Raw genomic sequence first — 18700 nt, 5'->3', positions numbered from 1 at the left:
AAGACAATATGCACGAAAGAAGTATGAGACATAAATAACCGACAACTCTCATTTATTTTCATTTCCTGTCTGCTGCTGGTTTATTTTACATTTGTTGAACCCATACTCTCTCTGTCCCGTAGTCATGTTATCACTACTGCTGTATTGTTATGCGCTGCACTATATATAATATAATATAATATAATGGTAAATTCCATCCTAATTCTGCATAAATCAACATTCAAGACATTCAGATTGGTTGTGGTGTGAAATGCTCCATTCTACAGAAACCTACTGAGTCAGAATTGGTGAATGAAACCAGACGTCCAGACGTTTAAAAGCTACATCACAGAATCCCATTACATAACATGATTACATATACACTGTTTTATGAAAACATACTTTCTTAAACTCATACAGGTTTCACAATATTTTATTAAAATTATATTACCATAATATAATTATTTATCATTAATAATATATTTTTAAATATTATATAAAATGTCTAAAATATGCAATATTTTGTGCTATATTTGCACTGTAAACGTCAAACCACAACAAACCACTCTAAATGTGTGCATCACTTTACAAACAAATGCAGTGATTAAATAATAGCTGCAGTAATAATAGTGTTGATGACAGTAGAGAGAAGCCCATTATGGAGTCCTGTTAAAATTTGCTCTATTAAAGGGTTTGAAGTTTTCACCTATAACTTTGGCCTCTTCCTCGGTGAGGGTTTTGCTCAGGTAGGTTTTCTTGACCCGCATCGTGTTTCCTGAGGGCAGAGTGGCTCCTGTATTCGGCATGGGCGGCTCTCCATCCTTCTGCTGCAGCTTATCGGCTATTACCAGGAATGCTCGGAGACCAATATTCATTCTCTAGTACACACATACAAACATTATGAGGTTCAGGATTCCCATTCTTTTCAGGAAAACAATTGCTATGACTCCCACACATGATATCTTATATACAGTGAGTATCCTTGGCATCCGAGACTAAAACATGCAATCTTAGTGGCTCAGTAGCTCAACTTTTCCAGGATTTCACAAATATTCCCAGGAGTTTCACTGACAATTTCAATGAGTCTCTAAAATTTCCAGTTTCCGGGTCATGTTGAAACCCTGGGTTTACTAAACACTAGTAGAGTTACTATTTAATCTTTATTCAGGGTTAGAATGTAAAATGCATGTACCTCTGGGTTAAGACTAAAGGCTTTTGCAGGTTTTCCAACAGACAGCAGGTCGAAGATGACTTCCTTCATGGCAAAATCAAGTCTTTCCTATTTCAAAAGAAAGAAAACATTAATATAAAATAAATGTGCACATCAACATCCAAGCATTTACAATTTTCCATTAAGATTATCAAACCGTTTGATAGATTTAGGTAAGTCAGTGCAGAGTGACCACACTGCAAACACAAATAACAATACTGCACATTATTACACCCAACCGTCCATAAAACCCTACATCCATACAACCCTACATCCATACAACCCTACAGCCATACAACCCTACATCAACACAACCCTACATGCATACAACCAAACATCCATACAACCCAACATCAACACAACCCTACATCCATACAACCAAACATCCATACAACCCAACATCCATACAACCTTACAGCCATACAACCAAACATCCATACAACCAAACCTCCAAACAACCCAACGTCCATACAACCCTACATCTACACAACCCAACATCCATACAACCCTACATCTACACAACCCAACATCCATACAACCCTACATCTACACAACCAAACATCCATACAACCCTACGTCCACACAACCCAACATCCATACAACCCAACATCCATACAACCCAACATCCATACAACCTTACAGCCATACAACCAAACATCCATACAACCAAACCTCCAAACAACCCAACGTCCATACAACCCAACGTCCATACAACACTACAGCCATACAACCAAACATCTATACAACCAAACATCCGAACGTCCATACAACCCTACGTCCATACAACCCTACGTCCATACAACCCTATGTCCATACAACCCTACAGCCATACAACCCAACATCCATACAACCTTACAGCCATACAACCAAACATCCATACAACCAAACCTCCAAACAACCCAACGTCCATACAACCCAACGTCCATACAACCCTACATCCATACAACCCTACAGCCATACAACCCTACAGCCATACAACCCAACATCCATACAACCTTACAGCCATACAACCAAACATCCATACAACCAAACCTCCAAACAACCCAACGTCCATACAACCCTACATCCATACAACCCTACAGCCATACAACCCTACAGCCATACAACCCAACATCCATACAACCTTACAGCCATACAACCAAACATCCAAACAACCAAACCTCCAAACAACCCAACGTCCATACAACCCAACGTCCATACAACCCTACATCCATACAACCCTACAGCCATACAACCCTACAGCCATACAACCCAACATCCATACAACCCTACAGCCATACATCCAAACATCTATACAACCAAACCTCCAAACAACCCTACGTCCATACAACCCTACGTCCATACAACCCTACGTCCTTTCAGTGTTATATTCTAACACTGTTAGACGTTGGTACATTGGTGTTGGTTTTATGTCATGGTAAAAGGCAACCGAGATTCAACATCTGTCCAACATTGGAGGTTGCAACCAAGGCAATGTTGAGTTTCAATGACTTAAATGCACCGCCTGTCCAACTTTATAGTCTAGTCTACGTCCATACAACCCTACTGTGTGTATTTGCTTGCAAACTGTCACGCAAAAGTCCTTTATTCCATTTTCATTTTGGAGCATTTCTATTGGTCCATTCATCATGAAATGTAAAAAAACAACCTGCAGATTTACATTATGTCATAAATTGAGATTGAGCAGCTCACAGAAGACATCTTTGCTCACCTGTGCAATAAACTGAATGATTTTGACGAAGATGTTAAGAGGCATGTCTCTGGGGACCACGCTGCGGGACCCTTTGGGAAACAGGGTGGTGACGATGTTGTTCAGACGGCTGTGGGACGAAATGAGGAACACATTATTTGAAAAGCTCAATCAATAATTAATGCACCAAAAGGATTTCAGCGAGCTCCAGCAGGTCAAAGCACACTGACACAGATAGACGTGCTAAAAACGGCACTTCATTACGTTAACAGCTTGTCCTATTTCACCAAATTCGCCGTTCATTTCAGGAGAGGTTTATTTTAGGGTTAATTAATGCTTGCCAGAAGCCTGGCCTGGCCTACATCTCGCCCTGCACATCTCAGCTTATTGTTGGCATGGTGCAGGGGGGCAGGCAACTGCTTGGTAGACCGTAAACAGTAAGAGCTTACTTTACTACAAAGTTTGAAGCTAGTTTACTTATTTTTGTACATAATTAAAATTATGAATGGAATTTAGAATGGAAGTACTGGTTTACTTCACAATGATCTGTTAGGGTTATGGTTAAGGGTTAAGGGTCTAGGGTTAAGTTTAGGTGTAGGGTTTAGGATTAGGTGTAGGGTTACGTTTAAGGTGTAGGGTTAGGATTAGGTGTAGGGTTTAGGTTAAGTGTAGGGTTAGGATTAGGTGTAGGGTTTAGGTTAGGTGTAGGGTTAGGATGAGGTGTATGGTTTAAGTTAGGTTAGGTGTAGAATTAGGATTAAGGTTAAGATTAAGTGTAGAGTTATGATTAGGTGTAGGGTTATGATTAGGTGTAGGGTTATGATTAGGTGTAGGGTTAGGATTATGTGTAGGGTTTAGGTTAGGTTAGGGTTTAGGATTAAGTGTAGGGTTAAATTTAGGTGTAGGGTTAGGATTAAGTGTTGGGTTTAGGATTATGTGTAGGGTTAAGTTTAGGTGTAGGGTAAGGATTAGGTGTAGGGTTAGAATGATGTGTAGGGTTTAGGATTATGTGTAGGGTTAGGATTAAGTATAGGGTTAAATTTAGGTGTAGGGTTAGGATTAAGTGTAGGGTTTAGGATTATGTGTAGGGTTAAATTTAGGTGTAGGGTTAGGATTAGGTGTAGGGTTAGAATTATGTGTAGGGTTAAGTTTAGGTGTAGGGTTAAGTTTAGGTTTAGGGTTAGAATTATGTGTAGGGTTAAGTTAAGGTGTAGGGTTAAGTTTAGGTTTAGGGTTAGGATTAGATGTAGGTTTACATTCAATAGACAGTCCTTGACATTCAACTAAGAGTTCAGTTACATTTAATACATATTCAGTTGAATGGTAGTTGAATGTCAGGTGAGTGTCTACAAGAGACCATCCAAGCAAAGTGATACCAATAAAATAAATAAATAAATAAATAAATAATAGTTATAGTAAAACGTGATTGGACTACATGACTGTTGGATCGTGATTAGAGAAGAAGCTGAAACTGTGATACTTGTAGCCGCCCAAGGGTCCAATAAATATGAGACGATCTGTGTATCTACATGGGTGGAGCATCCCAAGCTGACACTTCTGCTATCTTAACTAAGCTTATAAGAACATGATCCCTGTTGTCCTGGATCAACAGCGTGGGTCACGTCAGTTTAGTCACATTTAGTTTTAACATCATTGTTTTTCACTTTGCCAAAATGTTGCAAATAATTTTACACACAACTTAAATAATATTTTAAAATCATGAAAGACCTTTTTGTCACATCTTTGTCAATTATGATGCAAATATTTATATATACACATAAATACAGTCAAATCAGAATATTCTGACCACACTTTGGTTTGGGATGGACTCTGCCCAGAATGTCACCCATGCCCCTTAACAGTGTTAAAACTACCTTTCGACAACTTTCCAAAATTCCAATAATTTTCCATTATCCGACAACAGAACACATCATATTTACGTCATATACTCAAATCTCACAATATTTAAAGATATTTTTCACAATATTTATCACGATACATGTAATCACAGACTAAACACATCAGTAGCGACAGATTCTTAAAAATGACTATTTAGATCCTCACAGAGATTTGTATTCAACATCTGCTGCTCTTTATCTAATTAACCCAGTCTAATTACACTGTTTGTAATGAAACCTGCATTTGATCTGTGTTTATTAAGCACTAACAATATCCTTCATATGCTCAGAAATCATTCTGTGTTTTGCAATAACAAAATTTATCACAATACGATAAAATATCGTCATATTGCCCAGCTCTTCGTCACATATTTTACAGCATAGTGCATTTCAACATTACTTCTTCACAACGTAACAGTGTTTACGGAGCTGCTGCACGTATGAAAAAGCAAGCACACCAGTCAGCAGTAGCAGAGTGCTAAACGATCGCCATGGGTAAAAGGTGGGATCTGACAGATGTTTAAAAGGGCATGTTAATGGGGTACCGAGCGAAGGGTGGTACTGAGAATGGACTTCTCACACATTCAGTGCCTCCCTATGGCATAGCAGTGATGCCCCATGGACCAGTTAAGCCAAACGGGAAGCAATCGACGTGCCACTATGGTCCAGTTATCCTCTATAATGAACACCTCCATGCCAAGTCCATGCTAAGATGTCTTTACTAGTGTCATCCAAGCCAAGGGTGGTGATTCCCACTATTAGGCTAGACATTTAGGACATATGAATGGACCATATTAGGATATATGGTAATTATTTAAGCACTATAAGCATAAATGGTTCTATATGGTAAAGAAAAAGGTTCTATACAGAACCCTTATTTGAACAGGTTATTTGTTGAATCATATCTACCAACACTTTAGGGATCCAAACGGTTCTCTGTTATTGCTCTAAATACAAGCATTGCCTTTGCTGACTGTTTGTTTTCCATGCTGTTCTCAAACTTCTGGTCCTGTAGGTTAAAAAAGGCACTGTTCATTGTTTGCCTCCAAACTCGCTGCCAAATAAGGCTGTGCTTGTGGCTAAGTTGGCCAAGCCTGCAAATCCCAGTGGACACGTCCCACACCCACCACCCATCTCCTCTCTCTCTCACTCACTTTCTCAGCGTCCTCCACCCTCTCCTAACCACACCTTCGCTAATCACCCTGAAGCCCAACATGTTTACTCTCCTGCCAGCCAGCCAGCCAGGCGGACTCACGGACACACACATACACACACACACACACACACACAAAATAAACAATAAAACCACTGTAGGAACTGAATTTAATAGTCCTACAAATTTCAGACACTGCATGGACTTTGGACCACATGGACTTTGTTGCCCAATGTCAAACACAATGCATTAACTGTGGACGTCATTTCAGCCCCCTAAATCGTTAATTCTGAGTGTAACGCAGTGATGATTCTGAGTGGAGGGGTGTAACCCCTGTATTTTTTTTTCATTTACTTGACTGCTGAAGCCTGCCCAAAGTCCACCAAGAAAGATGGCATTCATGGGGCGGCCCCGCTGACGTAAAAGCCGCTTCCTGTCGGCCTGCCCGGTCCCTTCTCTCCAGGGGCCTGAGACTTTTGCACATGGCAGAGCAAGCTGCAGCAGGACTACACAGCCTGAGAACACACTCACCCCTGTGTCGCAGTGTTGCTTTCACACTTGATGCGGATCATGTAGACCCACAGCAGACGGTACAGAGACTCCAGAGCCCCTCGGGCCATCTTCGGGTCCTTGCTCTGCAATGCAGACGACATGTCTGTCACAGTGTATTCAATCACATGCGTGTAGGTGCATGTGCACTCCAGTTACGGCTCATACTGTAAATGTTACTTTTACTTTTCTGTAAGTTATAACAAATTATGAAACTATTAGAATGTAAATTACATAAATGATATTGATGTACAGTCATATGCAAAGGTTTGTACACTTGTGGCCTATATACTATATTCTATTATTTGCTATTTTTAATGTGAATATGTAAATAAATCTTTACTAAAATGTAATTGCCCTGCATACACACACACATATGCATATTTGTATGATTTTCCTCTTAAATTTGCATAATTAAACAATGCTGGCACATTGTTATTGTATATATTTAAGCCCTTTAATGCCATGGTTATTATTCAGTTATTAATCCTAATCCAGAAACTATTCCAAATGTAATTTAGTTTAGCATCAGATACATTGTGGAGTCCCACAGGGTTCTATTTTAGGGTATATGAAATTGATGTTAATTATGACAGTAATGTAGTCATGGGACTGAAAACCTATCCGATTTTAAACTTTTTTTATCCGTTTTTAAACTAACATATGTGGAATAAAAAATATAATGTTTAATATCTAAACATGTGTCAAATATCTATAAAACAATAACTGTAGTATACAAAAACACATTTTATACACAATTGTTGCACCAATGTGTTTACACTTTTACTTTTACTTTATCTATTTACTCTCAGGCTGTAAATGTTACTTTTACATTTCTGTAAATTATAACAAATTTATTAAACTATTAGAATGTAAATTACATAAATGCAAAGGTTTGTACACTTGTGTTCTATATTCTATTATTTGTTATTTTTAATGTGAATATGTAAATAAATCTTTACTAAAATATAATTGTTCTGCATACACACACATAAATGCACGTTTGTATGATTTTTTACATGTCAAATATCTATAAATCAATATTTGTAGTATACAAAAACACATTTTATACACAATTGTTGCACCAATGTGTTTTTGTTGCACCAACTTTTACTTTTACTTTATCTATTTACTCTCAGGCTGGGAGGGCCGTCTTATAAACTGCACATTACTCAATAACTGCAGCCTCAAGAGTTGCAAATAACTACTACTCATGAAAGTGACAGAAGTCAAGGCATTTAGTCCAAAAGGCCTCCAGCTTCAGCTCTACCACAGTGATCTCAAACCCTGAACCCATCAGACAGCGAAGGATAAGAGATACGAAAGCTAAAGCAGAGCTCATCCCTGTACCTTCAGGTTGGAGAGGCAGTTGCTCAGGAAGACGTGCCATCTGTTGAGGAAGAGCTGCTTCTGACTGACACACAGCAAACACGTCACGAGCGGGTACAGAGCCTGAGCACACACACACACACACACACACACACACACACACACACACACACACACACACACACACACACATATTCACAGTCTGATCAATACATCTTCAACACTGTCAGTATCACTGGAAGATATTCACCTGCATGTATAGCTTCTACAAGTCTGTTAATCCTGTATCCAACCCATTACTGGTTCTGAGAATGCGCTGTAAGTTAGGGGTGGGGGACAAACCCAATGATGTTGAATGTCAAAAATCTATTTTCTGAATGTCAATGAATGGCCACACCGGCTAAACCTGGCCTCTCAGTGAGTGCTCAGGTTGTCCACTCTGTCCAGAGTTTTTTTTCCACCATAGCCCCTCTGCAAACCTTTCCAGCTGACTCACCACATCACTTTTCCATTCGTTTTATTAATAAAAGATACTGGAAGTAAATTAATTCTGGATCAGCACAAATACTAGAATCAAATCATATCGTGAGGTGTCTAGAGATTCCCACACCTACTGAATTAACAGAACCCACATGAGTACATACAGTAATTTTCATGTTAATTAACACATTAAAATATTTTTGTCTATTAATTTACTTGGTTTCAGTGTGTTTATATCATGGTATTAATTCCTTCATATCTTGGCTTGTTTACATGCATTTGAATGAGGTTAATTCAGTACATCAACATTTTAAGCAAAAGCCCTGTATCTCTAAAATGGTAACATTACATGGTAACTTTCAATTGAAGCCAATGTAGTAAGACTTTATTCCGAGTCATTTTGGAGTATTATAGCATATCAAAATGTCGATACAATATAAAAAAGAACAACTACAATATTCGTGAAAAAAGTTTTTTTTGTGTGTAAAATAATATATATATTATATATATTTATATATATATATATAATGTTAAATCCATTTAAAATAGCACTTGAGAGTTTAATAAAGAGTAATCATTGACTAAGGTCTCACCAGAGAGTGCTTCTTTCTAGTAGACAGGTCCAGCGTTGTATCATATAAGCTTTCCACAAAGTTCCTGAGACAAGGGACGTTCACCTCGTTCTTCACAGCCTGCCATTAAATCAGAGAGAAATGAACAGCCAGTCTCTGTGTAAAAGCTAACACCACTAATGTGTGAAACCTGTTAATATTCTCCCTGTCAATTTACAACATTTTTAAGCTAACAAAATAATAATATTGTGCTCAAGACACTTCATTTCTGCTCTCATATTCTTATAAGAATATCCTCACCACTAGCTTTATTAGAAACTCCTACACTGTATGTCCACACCTTGGCTAGTTTATGAGCTCCTTTTACCTCCTGTGTGTAGGAGCAGAATTACTGAGACTGTAGACTCAAGTCCATCAGTTTCTGACCACATAACCACTGTTGTCCAGATACCATTTGGGTGGTGGGCCATTCTCAGCAGAGCAGTGACTGCAAGGTTGAGAGTGGTCCACTCTACCACCAAAACATTATGACCCTGTGGTCACAAACTGACCATTGACGAAAGACAATGTGTAGCCGGGAGAGGGAGGTGGTTTCTAATAAAGTGGCCAATCAGTGGATGTCTTGAAAAACCCAATGGAAAAATGTCAAATCAGGATTTTTATTCTGATGCTGCCAAAGTTTACTGTTAAAAAACAGTTCCTTGTAGAACTTGAAGGTTCTTCTATTTGGAATTGTGGAGAAAAGGTTTTTAGAAGAAAACGGTTACTTGAAGGTTCCTCAAAGAACCTTAAAAGGTTCCTCAATAGTTTCAAATTAAAGAACCCCAAAAAGATCCTCAAGGAACTTCTTATTTTAACAGTGATCCAGTAACAAGAGGACACCTATGCCTTCAGAGCTGGACAGAAGGTCTTACCTGGTGGGCCTCAGGGTTGGGTTTGGGAAGTCAAAAAGTTACCTTAACCTCACCCTCCTTCTTAACTTTCAGTGGAAGGCAATGTAGAAATAGTCATTTTGAAGGATTTCTATTGGTCAATTCATCATGAAATTATGATACAATGTAAAGAACCACATTATGAGATTTACAGTGTGTCGAAAAGTGAAAAACGACAATGGTGGAGATGCAGGGTTTTTGCCTGCCAGCGACGATAGACTTGTCTTTGTCTGATTTTTAATGAAAGTATTATTAATTATATAATCTCCAACTGGCCAAGAATGTCCAGAGTGTTGAGCCCTAGCAATGCCTTCAGTCCCTCACCGCAGCAACAGGCACCAAAATCTCCACGAAGAGGCCGGCCAGAGCGTGCTTGATGTCCTTATCTTTCACTTCCAAGAAATACTGAGCGCACTCCTGTAACAGAGGACACTGGTGTGAAATACACAGCGAGCTTCACACACACATGCTGGAATCTATACAGGGGTCACTGACATCACACACACAGCAGCAGGAGGTACTTTACTATGGCTCGAATTTGATGAGAAGTTATTGTTATGTAAGTGTACTGTTAGGAGTCTGAAGGCCCAGTGTGATTTAAGCTCAAACTGAGGTAAACTGAGGTAAACTGAGGTACTGTGTAGTAAGCTGTGAACGAAATGGTGACAATTCTGACAGTCCACTTCCCTTGTTTTTGGCTTTACCTGATCTGTAGCTCATGGCCAGACTATTGGAAGAGCTGACTAGCACATGGATCCAAACAAGAACAGTAGATACTAAAGCAAGTAAAGGAATTCCAGTCCTGAAGATCTGGTTCCTGCACAGGTTTTATGATTTCTTGCTCAAGCAAACTTGAGTCCACTCAAATGTTCATTTCCAGGTTAACCCCTTAACACCCCAAGGCTTGTTACACTCTAAGGTGTCTTACTCAGTAACTACAGGGACTTATGTACAAACTGGTAGAGCTATTCTTTGATAATAGAAGTCCATAATAACACTTTCAGCCCGCCGGCGAATCATAGGTGTTTTAATGGGTTAAGCAATGTGTGTTAGAGCAGGGCAATCAGCAAGCTATGCTGGATTCCAGCCCCCGGCTCCCCACCCCTGAGCTATTGGGATGTATTCTCTTTCCCAGAACAGAAAGACGTTCTGTGAGGAGCAAAGAAAAGCTTTTTGCACTTGTAAAATCATGTTGCTTTTGGTGTGTGGGGGTTTAAAACAAGATGTCCTTAAAGATATCCTTGAAGAGACAGAACTCCTTGAAGCCTATGTCGGAATATTTTCCATTTTCACATTTATTTTGTTTATTCGAATCTTATTTGATATGAACTGCCTATGTTCTGTGGACAGCAAAACATCCATATACTTTAATAAGTTACTGCCATAATGTCATAAATTGAAAAACATCAGAAGTGCAGATTTGATGCATCTACACTATCTACAAAAGGTTCCTTGAATCATTTCTGTAAAGGAGATGTCCTTAGAGATGATAGATCCTTGATGATAGAGAATTCATGAAAGCCTATGATTATTATTCAGTTATTAACCCTAACGCAGAAACTATTTTGGCAACTGTTTAGCTGTAGCATATCTTGTGGAGTCCCACAGGGTTCTATTTTAGGGCCTCTGAAACATATGCCATGACAGCAACATAGTTCTGAAAGTGAAAAGGTATGGGCTTACAAACCGGGCCTATGGGGTTAATCCCTTAATGAGTTTTAACTTTAACAACTTTTCAGTTCATTTGAATTATTCATAATCTACTAATTATTCCAACTTTGCCAAGTTACTGTCATTCAAATAAATGGAAAAACATCAGAAGTGCAGACTTGACCCTAATGCAGCCTAGGTTGAAATTATAGGTAGCCTCATAAGTAGCTTCTAAGAGAACTTTATCTAAGAGGCAATGAATAAGGCTCTCCTGCTCACGCCCTGATGACGCAACTCAACAGGAGGGTAATTCTGGAGGAGCAAGGCCATATTGCATCACTTATTTGTGGGCTGACTTAACGTTTTACTTGGGTTAAATCAGAAACACAGAAGTGAAGAAAGTGAAATCATGGCAATGAGTATGACGGGAGTACACTCCTAAAAATAAAGGTGCTTCAAGGGTACTTTGAACCATTTCTGTAAAGATGTTCTTAGAGATATCCTTGATGATGGAAAACTCCTTGAAGCCTATGTTTATTATTCAGTTATTAAACCTAATGCAGAAACTATTGTGAATTATCTGGCAACTGTTTCATTATAGCATATTTTGTGGAGTCCCACAGGGTTCTATTTTAGGGCCTATGAAACATATGCCATGTTCATGACAGCATCATAGTTCTGAAAACAGGGCTTAAGGGGTTTTAATCAATAAGTAGTCATTGACTCTGCCAGTACCTACTAATTTAGAACCTACTAATTATTTAGTAAGTACTAATTATTCAGTATCTACTAAATATTCAATATCTACTAATTATTTAGTATCTACTTACACTGTATGTTCGAATGTTTGTGGACACCCCTTCTAATGAATGCATTCAGCTACTGTAAGCTGCACCCATTGCTGACACAGATGTGCAAATGCACACACACAGCCTGTGGACAAGTATTGCCAATAGAATAGGACTGCACCAGACAAGACTGGAGCTGATACAAATGAACCTAATGGCACCATGGCTAATGCCAGACTTGGGCTAGAGGAGTATAAAGCACGAACCATGTAGGAGACCGGGTTCGATTCCCAGTCTGGGTACGCTACACCAGTACGAGTGAATGGGCAAGATTCCTAACACTGCATTGGCCCACCTGATAAGAGTGTCAGCTAAATGCCATAAATGTAAATGTAATAAATGTAAATACATTGGGTATGAGGTGGGGTGGTGATCATTCTACATGCTAATCACTAATGCTTCCATTGCTGAATGCAATCAAATCTTCACAGCGTATGCTCCCTCAAATCTAGTAGAAAGCCTTCTTCCCTGGACAGTAGAGACAGTTACCCCAACAAAAGCAGGAGAAACTCTTTTTGTAATGCCCTTGATTTCAGAAGACACAACGGTTGAGCAGATGTCCCAATACTTTTTGCATGTGATGCATTAAACATGAATATCTGTATTACAGAAATGGTTCTTTAGGGAACCAAAGATGGTTCTTCCACGGCAAAAAAGCATACGTAAACATTTGCAATGAAAGTTTATGCTTCTAAAAATGTAATAAATAAAGAAAATTAATGTTAACAAATGATAAAGGAATAAATAAATGAGCAAATGAGCAAAACAGTCACTCTCGGACCATGGGAGCAACATGGGAAACTGCATGCTTCATATAAAAACTGTGGTGCATCTAGAAACGTCCAGGTGCAGGGGGTCAAAGTTTTTTCCTTCACTGGTGAAATTGGCATCTTGCAGGGACAACGCTTCACTCTGACAGAGACGTTATTCTTCTTATACTGATGATCGGATTGGTTTCTAAACCGGGAAGCTCAAACCAGGACACCTGAACAACATCCTCATGCCTAACCTCCAACCCAGACACACTGTCCTCACTCCATACCTGCATGAACTGAAAGGAAGCTTCGAAGTCCTCCACAGGGTACATCTTCACCCGGAAGAACTTGAGGCCCATAATGAGGCTGATGGTGCTCTGGACCACGTACGGGCTCTGCTCCTTCTGACGGAGCTCCTTCAGCTCGCTCAGAAACTTCTTCTTCACTGCAGGGAACCTGAGGACAAGGCAAAGGGGGAGCATACGCAGTTATATATATCCAGTGATTGTCCTCCACACCAGAGCGAGACGAGGAGAGCTCTGTATGGTTGAGTTAATTGAGTCCCCTGAACGGATTCACTTGTCCATCTTAAAATGATTAGCTGTGCTAAAACAACTGAAGTTCCAGCGAGGCCCATCAGACCTGAAACAATCAATTTCCTCGAGACAATGGAGTAAACTGAACTGTTTACAGTGTACACAGTCTGATTAGTCACAGTCTGATCTGCAGACAGGGCTTATCACCTCCTAATGCAGCCGAATGCAGGATTTTAAGGACTGATGTTTAACATCAGATATAAAAATAGTGTAAGGAGTTTAGTTCTGTGTATGAACAGATGTATGACCTCAGCATGGGCTTGAGGATTTCCCACTTTCACAAAAGTCAGCACTTTAAAAACTATAAAGTAAAAAAAAACACAGATCATTTTCCTATAACTAACCTGGGGTCTGTGTGATCATGGGTTCACCATCAGGGTCTACATTGCAGCTTATTTACTAAGTTTAACTGCTTACAGAAAGGCTGGACTGAGCTGAAATATTAACTGGGTCAAAATTAAATTAAATTAAATTATATTAAATTAAAAATAATGATTGTTTCATTTTTTTCATTTATAGGTATAGGTAAAAATTATAAAAATATATAATATCATTGAGCTGTGAGTGATGTGAGCTGTGAGTATTTTAATTTTAATTCTATATGGAATTTAAAAGCTACATTGCTAGTTCTGCTTCACAAATAGTCACAAAATATATTTTATAGGCCTTATTAATCTCATATCTTCTGAAAAAGGGTTTTTTTAAGACTTCGTCTAGAAAAGGAAGATACCTGATTGATATAATAATTACAGATGACTCCTTCAGCATTATATTATTTTCCAAAACATGACATATTTGATTAAAGCACAAGTAAAATAAAAGAAAGACATGTATATACAGTTTAACTGTTATTCTCAATACAGTTAAACTTCACATTTAAAGTTTTACTACCAGTTTACTACCTAATGGGGAAAACCATAGAAATATTTGCATGTTTGGTAAGTATAATAATAATAATAATAATAATAATAATAATAATCCTCATCATAATAATAATGTTTCTTGGTACCGTATTGTTTCTATCATCTGCAGGTTCTCATTTTGTCAAGACAATGCCTCAGGTCACCTCTAGAACCTGCCAAACCTGACAGCTAACAGGACACTTCCCACAATGTCCAAAACTCATAGGAAATAAAGCAGACGTACACAGCCAGAGAGTACTATGGCAACTGCTGGGCAGAGCAGCAGAGTGTGTAGTGGAACGAGGCGTACGTAAGTTAAATACTAACCGGACCTCTACGTCACAAGTTCATGCCCTGCTGCTAAGATTTGGAAACTAAAACAAACAGAGGCCAATTTCCAGTCCTAGTATGGAGGAGAGGGGGGAGTGGGGTGGGGGGGGGTAGAGTTACTGTCTACTTCAGCTATCTGGAAGACAGAAGAAGCTGCCAGACGTTTGAGGAAAAGTCCCTTTGCTCCTTAATTAAAAATCCATGGAAATGAGAATCTACATAGAACCAACGACTGACTAGCGGACTGGGGTTTGTACAGAGCTCTTTTATTTAGAATAGAAATTAGAGGCACCTTCTGTTTTAATTCTCGTCAATAAAGATCCCACAAACTTAGTCTACATTACCTTAGTTATGATGTAGAAGTAAGAAAAACATTTTTGAAAAAAAGGTGGTGATGTGGAAGTTGGTGAAAAACATACAACCACTAACCCTTTGAACCCAAGGCTTATTATTCTGTTATTAACCTTGTTATTAATATAGAAACCACTACAAATATACAGTTCAGCATATTTTGGGGAGTCCTACAGGGTTCTATTTTAGGGTCTATTAAACTTGTGTTAATGATGAGAGTACTGTAGTCATGATGATGTTTTATATATATATTGGTCCATTTATCATGACATAATGTAAAAATGTGATTTATTTATTTGATTTATATTATGTAAAAAATTGAAAAACAGCAAAGCGATGATATTTAACCCTCCTGTTATGGTCATCTATAAACACAACGGTGGCTGCCCACTGCTCCGGGCACGTGTGCTCACTGTCCACTGTGTGTGTTTCACTGCACGGATAAGATAAAGTATATATATATATATATGTGTGTGTGTGTGTGTGTGCGTTATATATATACATATATAGTACATTTGTTAACATGTGTAAAAATGCAATATGATCTGATGGTGACTGGCTGGGTGTAGTTTCTAGCAAACGTCCACTGACCAGTCACACCCACTTTCTGGAGATGAAGGGTTTAAGGTGTTTAACCCTTAAAAGGTTCTGCACACTTCAGCATCTCTTTTACAAAAATGGTTCAAACACTGTGAGCTGTATAATCTTGAATAGGCTTGTCATTGTTGAGCATCTACAACTGCTCATCAATGGTAACTCCTCAGTGTATGAGTTAAGGGCAGGGTTAGGGATAGGTTTTGAACTGAGGTTTAAATGAATGCTGAAGCGCTGTGGTTTAAGCTGTACCTACTTTGCCTGAGCTAAGACTCCTATGACTTCTGCATAGAGATCTGCCACAATGTGCATGTTGGCAGTGTTGGGTCCGTGGTACCTGCAACAACAGACAGACAGACAAAAAAAACACAGAAAGTGAATAAAACAGTGCAGTCAGGAAAAGCCTGTGGGAGGATAAAGACAAATACATGGAGACGCTGGTTTTTACCCTTCTTTGTATTTAAAGTGCTTGAAAGCCAAGTTAATGACTTCATGGACCAAAGTGTCGAGGACTGGGTGGAGAGGCATCTGGTCATGGGAGAAAGAAAGAAAGAAAGAGAGAGCTAGAGATCATTAGAACATTCCTGTTTAACTGCCTCCATCACATTTCACTCTACACATCCATATCGTCCAAAAATCTCATATTTCTAAAATGACAACTTTACAGGAGAAGAAAAAAGCTTTTTTGTCATTTTGGAGCGTTTCTATTGGCCCATTTATCATGACATAATGTAAAAAAAAAACTCTTTGATTTATTTATTTGATTTATATTATGTCAAAAAGTGAAAACCAGCTAAAACTTAGATTTATGGTTGAAAGCAATGATATTTAACCCTCCTGTTATGGTCATCTACAAAAAACAACAGTGGTGCTCCTGGGTCAAACTGATCCAGCTGACCCAGTTTAACCATCCAACAGTAAGATATTATTAACATGGTTTACAATGATAATCAAATGAAAATCCACTTGTTTATTTATTTATTCATTTTTGTAGCCTTTCTTCAATGTTCTATAACAACACAACAGTGTGTGTGTCACATAAGCAGTGGTGGCTCAGCGGTTAGAGCGCTGGGCTATTGATGACAGGGTTGTGGGTTCGATACCCGGACTCAGCAAGCTGCCGCTGTTGGGCCCCCTTGTGCATGGCTATTCACCTGCTGCAGCAATGGCTGCCCACCGCTCCGGGCATGTGTGCTCACTGTCCAATAAGTGTGTTTCACTGCATGGCTGGGATAAAGTGCAAGCCAAATTCCATCTGTGTCCATCACAAATAGTCAATACGGTTGTAAGCAGGCAATATGGTTGCTTTTGAAACTGTACTTTTAAACTACTTTTAAACTGCTTAAATTGACTAACGAGTCAATTTAAGCAAAATCGTTAAACTGAAAGTTCAGATTAAGACTTTAAAGCTTTAAACTGAAGCTCTCTTCTGGGAAACGCCACACCACCGGTTTATATCACATAATGATAATAGTGCGACATCCTATTCCAACTTCTAATTGGGGTTGTGAATGTGTGTGTGTTTGTGTGTGTGTGTAGATCATCCATAACATTAGCACCACCTGCCTAATATTGTGTAGGTCCCCCTTCAGCTGACTAGACAAAGCATGGACTTCACAACACTTCTGAAGGTGTCCTGTGTTATCTGGCACCAAGATAGTTGTGAGGTGAGGCCTCCATGAGCATCAATGAGCCTTAGGAGCCCATGACCCTGTCGCTGATTTACTGGTTGTCCTTACTACAATGGACCACATTTGGTAGGTACTGACCACTGCATACCAGGAAAAGCCCACAAGATCTGCCTGATGTTTTGGAGATGGATGTTTTCTGACCCAGGCTGACTCATCTAACCATCACGGAACTGACTGATCACTTGCTGCCTAATAACCCCCCCTCCCTTGACCAATGAAGCCACTGCAGGTGAAGATAATCAGTGTCTTTCCCTTCACCTGTCGGTGGTGTTATTGTTATGGCTGATGGACGTTTATATGTATAGTGTTTCTAGTCATGTTGTCAATGTTACAGATGGATTACCACAGTACAGCTTGGGTATGCTCTCTAATGTGTTTATACATGTGTAATAACATGAAGATAAAGATGTCCAATGAAAAACATGTATCTCCATTTGTGTTTTTTTGTTGTATTTTCCACTGACTTCCATTCAGAGTCAAGAGCATTTTTGCCCTCTTATGTCAAGTAGAGATACCTGTTTTTCATTGGACTGCGGCAATATGAACTGCTGTCCTGCTTGTCCTGTATAGGCCATTGCTACACACTGCAATGCAGCTGTAGCAGCGAACACATCACTGGTAATTACATTGTTATTACATGATTGTTATTACATCATGTGTAACTACATTGTTATTAAAGACAATATAAAGTGGTTGATTTGGCTGGGCTCAGACAAGACAGTGTTTCCACGTCTTAAAGTACCTGTTTGAGAACTTCTATAAGGACGAGGGAGAAGATGAAGTCGATGGCCAGATCTCTCCTCTCCAATAAATAATCCTTCTGCTGTTCATCACTAAGAGAGAGAGAGAGAGAGAGAGAGAGAGAGATGAAGAGATTATACGAGCTATATTCACTCACTCATCCTCGATCACAGATTAAAATATTATTCTGCAGTGGTGAAGCCAGGCTTTGCCCTTGGGCAGTGTGGGGCCTGAGCTCAGCTGAGTTATCTCAGTGACTCAGGGCTGGGCTGCCTGCCTGATGTCACTCGGTTATTTTGGCCCTGTTGAGTCAGATGGTCCAGTGGAGCGACCGGGCGAAAACTGTAAATGGGTATTGCTGTTCTTCTAGTGACAGTTTTTCTTAGAAAGACTGGGGTATTTTCCACTGCAGAGAAACCACGCCCACCCAAATACACTCGCAACTGGAAT

General features: G+C 39.2%; 1 protein-coding gene across 7 annotated transcripts in view; it reads right to left on the bottom strand.

Annotated features, from left to right (window-relative positions):
• frya (furry homolog a (Drosophila)) overlaps positions 1 to 18700 on the bottom strand; it is a 143235-nt gene that overhangs the window by 74190 nt on the left and 50345 nt on the right. For all 7 annotated transcript variants that reach the window (XR_011980601.1, XM_072691491.1, XM_072691488.1 and 4 more), the window contains exons 5-15: positions 18252 to 18342; positions 16267 to 16346; positions 16075 to 16155; positions 13333 to 13501; positions 10117 to 10209; positions 8882 to 8980; positions 7830 to 7931; positions 6462 to 6565; positions 2901 to 3009; positions 1172 to 1258; positions 686 to 857 (exon numbers count right to left, since the gene is read on the bottom strand). Coding sequence is in view for 6 of the 7 variants with exons in the window: in XM_072691491.1 (XP_072547592.1) it covers positions 686 to 857; positions 1172 to 1258; positions 2901 to 3009; positions 6462 to 6565; positions 7830 to 7931; positions 8882 to 8980; positions 10117 to 10209; positions 13333 to 13501; positions 16075 to 16155; positions 16267 to 16346; positions 18252 to 18342 (1187 nt within the window). In the remaining variant the exon portion in view is untranslated. The remainder of the gene's footprint in view (positions 1 to 685; positions 858 to 1171; positions 1259 to 2900; positions 3010 to 6461; positions 6566 to 7829; positions 7932 to 8881; positions 8981 to 10116; positions 10210 to 13332; positions 13502 to 16074; positions 16156 to 16266; positions 16347 to 18251; positions 18343 to 18700) is intronic.

This window comes from Salminus brasiliensis, chromosome 11 (genome assembly GCF_030463535.1).
Source record: "Salminus brasiliensis chromosome 11, fSalBra1.hap2, whole genome shotgun sequence".
NCBI lineage: Eukaryota > Metazoa > Chordata > Actinopteri > Characiformes > Bryconidae > Salminus > Salminus brasiliensis.
The sequence above is the reverse complement of the archived record's forward strand: the minus strand, read 5'-3'. Positions and strand labels throughout refer to the sequence as shown.